Source organism: Diplotaxodon limnothrissa, linkage group LG7 (genome assembly GCF_057381915.1).
Source record: "Diplotaxodon limnothrissa isolate DT_005_m linkage group LG7, D_limnothrissa_male_GT1.1, whole genome shotgun sequence".
In the NCBI taxonomy this organism is placed as follows: domain Eukaryota; kingdom Metazoa; phylum Chordata; class Actinopteri; order Cichliformes; family Cichlidae; genus Diplotaxodon; species Diplotaxodon limnothrissa.
The window spans coordinates 41,325,359-41,334,616 of NC_140602.1; the positions used below are offsets into that span (position 1 = coordinate 41,325,359).

Consider the following 9,258-nt stretch of genomic DNA (forward strand, 5'->3'; position numbering starts at 1 on the left):
AAAAATGGCTTGTTTTTGACTACCCTGTGCAGCAGTGATCCAAAAAGACAAACTATGGACAATATTAATGTAAACACAAAAATACAGCATGCAGACAGGAACGCACACACACACACACACACACACACACACACACACACACACACACACACACACACACACACACACACACACACACACACACGCTGTGGATCACTGGGTGGGCACTCCCTTTTACCTTCTTTATACCGTATTATTGACAAGAAGGATAAGAATGTTTATTTTTTCAACCGAGAATAAATGCAACTGATACTGCTGTTGAACTGCATGTTGCTGTCCATGGTGCTGAACTAAGAGGGGGCTACATCTATCTATCTATCTATCTACTTTGTCAGGTTACTTTAAGCCGGACACCCACGTAACCCGTATAGCCCACGTGGTTCAGGCTGAACGGGACCCCGGACCATTAGCAGACGGCCCGAGGGGGATGCGCCCTCCCCTCCCCCTATTTCAGTGGATGGAATAAAATTGCCTCATACTTGCTTTGGCAACTGCAGAGCCTCGGATATATAAGGAGCACGCAGAGGAGGTCTCAGTCGCTGTGAGAGCCACACACCCCTCACCTGCACGCACACATACACCCACATAAACGTTCGCCACACTCCTGCACGTCCTGCACCGTCCTCCTTCATTCTTGCGCACATCCCCTTCTGTGGTCTAACCGGATGAGTTACCCGGTGGACACTGTAGGGAGTCCCTTCAGGAGAACTATGGATACCAGAACGACCAGCTATGGCTACAGCCGCTCCAGCGGCACCCCCTCCAGCGGCTTTCGGTCCCAGTCCTGGTCCCGGGCCAGTCCCGGCTCCACCGTGACCACGTCTTACAAGAGGAGCGTGAATATGCCGGCAACCCGGGCATACAGCTCAGCTGTGCTGAGCTCCGCCGACAGCGTTGATTATAGTCAAACCTCTATCCTGAACGGAGACTACAAGCGTTCTAACGAGAAAGAGCAACTTCAAGGGCTCAATGACCGGTTTGTTGTTTACATTGACAAGGTGCACTACCTGGAGCAGCAGAACAAGCAGATCGAGGCGGAGATCCAGGCACTGCGGCACAAACAGGTGTCGCGCTCCCAGATGGACGACCTCTATGACCAGGAGCTGCGGGAGCTACGGGAGCTGCTGGAGCAAATCCACCATGACAAGGCACAAATTCAGCTCGACACGGACCACATCGACGAGGACATCCAGCGGATCAGAGACCGCTTTGAAGAAGAAGCTCGCATCCGAGAGGAGACAGAGGCCATAATCCGTATCCTGAAGAAGGACATGAGCGACTCGGAGTTGGTAAAGTCTGAGTTGGAGAAGAAAGTTCAGTCGCTGCAGGATGAAATCGCCTTCATCCGCAACAATCACGAGGAAGAAGTCAGCGACCTCATCGCCCAGATTCAGGCGTCTCAGGTGACAGTGGAAAGGAAAGACCCCCAGAAGGCTGACATCACCGAGGCTCTCCGGGAGATTCGAAGCGAACTGGAGGGCCACTCCAACCAGAACCTGCAGCAGGTGGAAAACTGGTTCATGTGCCGCTACGTCAAGCTGACCGAGGCTGCAGAGCAAAACAAGGACGCCATAAAGTCCGCCCGTGACGAGATAGCCGACTATCGCCGTCAGCTGCAGTCCAAGACGGTGGAGCTGGAGTCCGTCCGCGGTACAAGAGACTCACTGGAGAGACAGCTTAATGACATCGAGGACCGCCACAACAGCGACCTGGCCAGCCTGCAGGTAAGAAGGCAGCCCGGTAAGAGCGGTGAGTGGGCTGAGAACAGACGTTCAACTCTAAAACAAGGCAATTCTGTTTTGAAATGTCATAGATTATTCTTAAAGAATTGTGTAGCCTGTTTTTAAAACTTGATAAAAGAGTTGATGTTCTTAATAGGACACATTTACGTTTTACTGACGCAGCATTTAAGCGTGAGCCTTTAAAATCAAATAAAAAAAAAGATTCACAAATATAAAATATTAGTTTCTATTATCTTTGACAGGTTCTGTAACATTTGTCCCCTTCTGCCTGACTGTGACTGTTCAGCACAAACACTTTTCTCTTAAGCAGGCTGATTGTATTCACAAGCTGGAGAGATTTCCAAGAGTCACGAAATGGTTAAAAGGGAATCGCTGCAGCAGACTCTCTCTCTCCCGCTCTCTCTCTCTCTCTTGCTGAGTCAGAGGCAATGGGTCGATGCCTTGATTGGCTCTGTCCTTGCATCACACCACTGAGATTTTAGGGCGAGGGTGGGGGTGTATTGAAAGAGTGCGGAGGCTGCCCTTGAAACAGAGGCATTCAACATCTCTAGAATACTGTATTGCGTCAGAATGTATTAAAAAGCAAGCAGCCTTGTTGCGCAGAGTCTGCAGAGTTTACAGAAAGACATGGGCAGCACTGCAACAGATAATTTGGAAAAACTATTAAGGCTTCAAAAAAAATTTGCATAATACATGAAGACTGGTTTTGAGCACTGGACCTCGTATTGCATTTAAATTATTCAACATATTCAACCCTATAACAACAGCTGATTTTTGTGTATTTCACTCAGGAAACAATTCACCAGCTGGATAATGAGCTCAAGAGCACCAAATGGGAGATGGCTCGTCACCTGCGCGAGTACCAGGACCTGCTCAATGTCAAGATGGCCTTAGACATTGAAATAGCTGCATACAGGTACAGGATACACTCATGCACAATTGAAATTTAATTTTGAAACAATATTTGCAGTCCTTTTCATATAGAAGCATACTTTAAATATCTGATTTATGCATTTGTTACACTAGGAAACTCCTAGAGGGTGAGGAGACCCACTTCAGCACTTTTCCTTACCGCCAGACTGTCACCACCACTAAAATCTCTAAGCCTAAGTCGGAGCCCACAAAGCTTAAGGTGCAGCACAAGTTTGTGGAGGAGATCATTGAGGAGACAAGGGTTGAGGATGAGAAGGCTGAAATGGATGAGGCCCTGGCAGAGCTAGCGCAAGAGCTCTCTGCCACACAGGAAGGAGAGGAGGGTGAAGAGGAAGAAGGGGAGGAGAAGGCAGAGGGAGAGGAAGCAGAGGGTGAGGTGGAACAGGGAGAAGGAGAGGAGGGAGGAGAAGCAGAAGAAGAAGTTGTAGCTGTCACTGAAGCCAAAGTTAGCTCAAGTGCGCCCAGCAAGGAGGAAGAGGAGGATGAAAAAGGTGGTGATGAGGGAGAAGAGGGAGAGGGAGAAGGTGGTGAGGATGAGAAGGAAGAAGAAGCAGAGGGAGAAGGTGGTGAGGGTGAGGATGAGGGAGAAAAGGGGGATGATGCAGAGGGAGGTGATGAAGAAGGAGAGGGAGGAGGAGAGGAGGAAGAAGTTGAGGAGACAATGTTGTGCACCAAAGCTCCAGAGTCTAAAGCCTCTCCTGACAAAGAGAAGGCTGGAGACAAAGAGGGCAGTGGAGAAGAGGAGGGAGCAGGTGCTGAAGAAGAGAGTGGAGATCAGGATGAAGATGCAGGTAGTGACAAAGCATCCAAAAGTGGAGATGAGAAGGAGGAAAAAGAGGATGCAGGCAAAAAGGGAGATGAGAAGAAGGGAAAAGATGAGCCAGACTCAGAACCAGCTGTAACCCAGACAGAGGCTCCAAAAACTGAAGCTACAAAGGCCGAGGCCAAGAAAGAAGATGCTCCTAAATCTGAGGAAACAAAACCTGAATTTCCAAAGAAAGAAGAAGCTCCCAAAACAGAGGGATCAAAACCTGACTCTCCAAAGTCAGATTCCCCAAAGCCTGCGTCTCCCAAATCTGAATCCCCTAGGCCTGCCTCCCCCAAGTCTGAATCCCCTAAGCCTGCCTCCCCCAAGTCTGAATCTCCTAGACCTGCCTCCCCCAAGTCTGAATCCCCTAAGCCTGCCTCCCCCAAGTCTGAATCACCAAAACCAGAGTCTCCTAAATCTGAATCTCCCAAGCCTGCTTCTCCTAAAGCAGAGTCTCCAAAAGAAGCATCCCCAAAATCTAGCTCCCCAAAAGCTGAATCCCCAAAGACCGAGACCGCAAAGCCTGAGGCTCCTAAAAGCACTGAAGACAAGACTGAGAAAAAGAGCGAGCCAACAGAAGAGAAGAAAGTTGAAAAGAAAGATGTTGCTATGAACGGTGACATAGACAAGAGTAGCCCTGAGGAGAAAGAGAAGAAGGATGAAGGAAAAGAAGCTGATGTGATCACCAACGGCGTAGACGAGAGTCCTGTCAAGGAAGACGGCAGCCAGAAGGTTGTGATCACCAAGACCGTGGAGACAATCACCACCGGAGAGGATGGGTCAAAGCATGTCATCAAGTCCGTCACTGTGACCGAAACAGTGAAGGAGGCGGAAGAGATGCTGCAGGAGAAACTGGTCTCTACTAAGAAGACCGAGAAACACTCCACTCAGTCCATCAAGCAGGTGACGGAGAGTGAGTGAGCGAGCAGAGAAGGAGGGGAGGAAGGGGAGAGAACAACACAAGCAATCAATCCAGAACTAACATAACAAAGAAAATCATACAGCTAGAGCGATGTAATAAAGATAACCACTCTCAAACATACAAAACAAGTCAGAGCGAGAAGACAAAAGTTAAACGCTACAAATTTCAAAAATGCATGTTGAGTGAAAGCTTCAAACGGGCTTCACAGCAGACGCGGACAGGAGCAAGTGACTGAGATATTTTATTCTTCCTTATATTTTTTTCCTTTCTGCAGTTAGTGGGTGAGCTCACGAATGGGTGGGTGCTTGGGTGGGTGGGGTGTCTCTGCATGTTAGCTCAGGGGAGCGGAATACTTTCCTCTCTGTATGGTAGAAATACACCTTAAAAAGAGTAAATACTAGAAAGCAATCAATAAACAATATTACTGCGGAGAGGGTTTTGGAGTTGAAGCAAAAGTGGGGGACTGGCGGATGGAGGGTCCTCGATGCAGACATATGTATTCTACTGACGAAGCCTTACTTGACACGTGAAGATACCAACTGAGCCAAAAAGAAACTAACAACAACAAATACACAGCCAACAGTGACGGAAGAAATGGACGGTGATATGATAAACACAATACCATATACATCCATTTACCGAAGCAGATAAAGCTTAAGAAACCTAAAGAAACTCCTAGCCTTAAACATGCTTTTTATCAGTGTCTGTTATGTTTACCTGACTGCAACTGAAAAAAATATATACTGTAAATGATAGAAACATGCATTCCTGTATGCATAGGATGGACTTGAATTTAAATACAGAATTTAATGAGGTGCTACTGTTTGCAATCCCATGACTTTACTCATCATGAACAATTTCCCAGCAGCATTTGCTCAATAAATGTCATAAAGATCTTCAAAACGCCAACTGTCTGTTGTCACTTTATTATTCTTTTAATCATATTTTTTGCAACTGTATACAGCACTGCAGCAATACAGCATTACAGCTACGGAATATTACATAGTTTATTAGCAATTGAATGTAGTTACTGTGGTTTGTTTCCTGTCAACAGCAACATAAACCCAGCAGTGACGACAGATGTGATCACTAACAGGCTGGGTGCAGAAAATCAGTATTAAATAGCATCAGTGTCTTTTTAAAAACCCACCACAAGGGTTCCAAAAGCCTAATTTAATGACGTGGACCAGTGTGTGTTTGTGTGTAAATGGCATTTTTAAACAACAACAACAACAAAAAAAAAATCACATTAGGAGAGATAACAGAATATTAACTACAGGGAGCTATTTGAGATAATTGGGAAAACAATGCCATGGGCGATCTTGGTTGGGTGTCACTGGTTAATCATTAGTATCAGCATGAATTTCATTTAAAAATAAATGCATGGAAATAAAGTATCTCGTAGTGTACTCGCACTTCTCCGCATTGCACCAGTTTAGAAACATTAAGTCCTGGACAAGCGAGTTTGGTTCTTGTTGCTACTTTTCTTTTTAAAGAAACCAAACGAACTTGGCAGTCATGGAAGCTCGTTTCTCTGGCCTCCATTCCTCTCTTTCTTTATCTGTAAACTTTGGCTGTGTGGTGTTTAAATTAAAATAAAAGTATGTCTTAAAAGTGAGAAGCGTCACTTTTAAGCATCTATCCCTTTACTGGCACCGAGCCCAAGGCTGCTGCGCTTTAGTGATGTGCGATACCACTGATTTCCTTTCCGATCCCATACCAAGTAAAATTCAGGGTGGTATCGACGATACTGATCCGATACCGATACTTTGTACAAAAACGTATTTTATTTATTGTATCTTTTATTGTATCTCAAATTATAGCGTCAACATGATTACAGGATATCAGAGTACTCGCTCTTATCACTTAATAATGCAGAATTCATAGAAATAAAAAAACTGAAGTTGTGCGCTATTTGAACACGCTGCCTGCCTGCAGCACTAAAGGACTCCGCGAGAGACGTCATATTCTGTGATATGATTTACTCTGAGGTGTTTGACGAGGTTAGTGGTGTGGCCACAACACCTCACTTTCTTGCCACATGTATCACAAGTCTCGGCTGTTTGTGGAGGTAAAATACGGCCACACATGACTCCATTTACGCTCAGCCATTGTTGTGAGTGCGCACGCCAAGGGGCTGCAACACATTTATACAGCCATATTTCGCATATGACTATGAAAGGTGGAAGAGGAAGTAGTTCCTTCGAATGTAGACAATCCGAATGTTATAGTTTCTTTCCACTGTGTTCCTGTTAATGATAAACTACAAATTTACCCTAAATTACTAAAATATCAATATTTTAATATGAGAATCGATTCAAGAACATGAATGACTGGTATCGGAGGAATCGATATTTCAGTATCGATCCGCATATCACTACTGCGCTTATAGACTATAGTATGGCTATAGACTGTAAATAAAAGATGGATGCATACATACAATACCTGCTAATCAGAGGTGGGAAGTAACTACGTACAAATACTTCTTTACTGTGCTTAAGTAGAATTTTCAGGTATCTGAACTTTTACATGAGTATTTATTTTTCTGACAACTTTCAACTACATTTCCCCTTCATTTTTAAACAAATATCTGCACTTTCTTGTAGTGTTTTTATTATATTATATTTATATTAAATTGTGTTTGCAGTACTTCAGAATGTGACTAGCACTACAGAAGAGGAGGAAGCCTGAAGGGATGTTACATCAAGCGAAGCAAAGATGAATTTTGCATTTAAGCTGATGATGTTTAGATTCATTCACTGACTTCCAACTTTATACAGTCTAGTGTAAAGACAGTATAAACAAAGTAGTGTCACTGTAGGGGATGGACATCAGCCAGTTCAGTTGCATAAATCCACAAAGAGCAACAGGTCAGCTGTTCACATCATGTACACCAAGAATATCTACTGAAGCTTATATTAGAAATTATTGTGAGTTGTGATTATTTTCCCCATGCTGATCCAGTACACAGATCACTACACGGGGTTTCCCGACCTGCTGAATCCCACCCACTTTAACCCCTGCCTTGTTTTACTGTTTAGGTGTGGAGGGAAAGTCCTCGTCTGCAACGTAGGTGACAGAAAATAGCATTTTTGTTTTAAATTTTCTTTCACTGCATGTGCCCTGTATAATAGATTCAAACACAGCAGTTTGATTGAAATTAGAACGTTAAAATGTTAATAATTTCTATATTCTCATATACTAATATTTAATTATTATTATATTAATATAGCACAAGGTTCAGTTACATTTGTACAAAAATGGCTAGTAGAATTGTGTAGCTACTTTTTCCATTGTTAGTAAATTCAGAGCCTGTACTTTTTTTTTGCTTTTACTTGAGTAAAAAAGTCACTTCAGTACTACAACTTTTACTGGAGTAAAGGCATCTGTACTTCTACTTAAATAAAGAAAGTCAGTACTTTTGTCACTCCTGCTGCTAATCAATGGTAGTAATCAATGCTAATAAACCTAAAATGCCCTACAAGGCACTCACATCACAAACATTGGCGACATTTCCAGTTCAGTGACTCCCAGTCTACCAACAACAGCAGCCTGTGTCAGCAAACTCCACCCCTTAAATCACAATTCAAATGATTCAGCAGGTGAAGGTGGTAACTATCCATAAACACCAAAAATATCTCTGTTATAGTCTGAAAACATGCCTTTTAATGCTCTGAACTTCACTACTCTCAATTCCTTCTGTAGGGAATTCAATTAGATCACAATGCTTTAATGTAATTGGTGACATGAGGAACACGTTTTTGATGTTATTGGGATGATTTTCTTTTCAGTTCTTCATTGCTGTTAAACAGTTGTAATGTGGTAAATGAAATTTAGCTATGTGTAAATGCCAGCATATATTTCTGTGATATTTCTGATACATACATAACATACTGAGCATATTACCTTAGCTTAATAAAGATGAATACTTTGCACCCGTTGATGCTTCTTTTCTTCCTCATATTCATTTGTCATTTCCCCTTCATTCCAATGCATAATGATCTCAGATCTTTGAAGGACTAGGCTAGTGACTATCATTGGATGTTATTCTTAAAGAGGCAATATGTGATACTTTGAGTAAACTACACAATGAGTTTAGATACTCACTATAAATCCTGGCAACATTCAAAAGTTACAAACTTGCTCTGTAACCCAGTATATGGTGAGCAGCAAGTGATCTCAGACAGTATAGAAGATGAAAGTTTTAATCTGATTTTACTACTAAACAGTTTTTTATTTGTAAGATGAAGATTATGGTTTTTTAAGCCACATTCTTTGATGTTCAAAATCAATCTTGAACTACAGCAGGATCTTTTGTGACAGTGTTTATAACACAGCAGGATAGCAATTATCTTAGAGGCAATGTTGTGACTCTAAATGTCTGCATTTGTCAGTGTGAGTGTGGTAAGTGATTGGGCTGCTCACCTCTCTGCCTGTTAAGGAAATAATAAATCAACACATGTCTCTACATTTCCAAGTGCCTATGAGGACTATATCATAAATCTGTATGCATGTCAGCATAATCTTTAAATCAGGGCTCAAAATCAGTGAGATGCACGGCTTTAAGAATAATTTATTTACCCACCAGAACTCTCACACACATACACTATTACATTCACTCAGAACTGTGCAACAAGACCTTTATGGGCTATTCGGAACATTGGTAAGCATTTAACCTTGATTTGTTGCTTTAAATGGCTGTTGGACTGTGTTATTGAGCACCATGTTAACAAGCAGATCTAAGAGGACAGCACTGTTGCCTCTACCTGTCTTTAAGCTGCAGTTTTTTTGTGGACAGTCTTGACCATAACGGT

At 43.0% G+C, this 9,258-nt stretch overlaps 1 protein-coding gene across 1 annotated transcript; it reads left to right on the plus strand.

Moving 5' to 3' along the window:
• Positions 1-704: 704 nt before the first annotated feature.
• Positions 705-4,443, plus strand: nefma (neurofilament medium chain a). Its single transcript, XM_085358087.1, has 3 exons — positions 705-1,763; positions 2,573-2,697; positions 2,808-4,443. The coding sequence occupies exons 1-3, from the start codon at positions 705-707 to the stop codon at positions 4,441-4,443; spliced, it is 2,820 nt and encodes a 939-aa protein (XP_085214213.1).
• Positions 4,444-9,258: the final 4,815 nt, after the last annotated feature.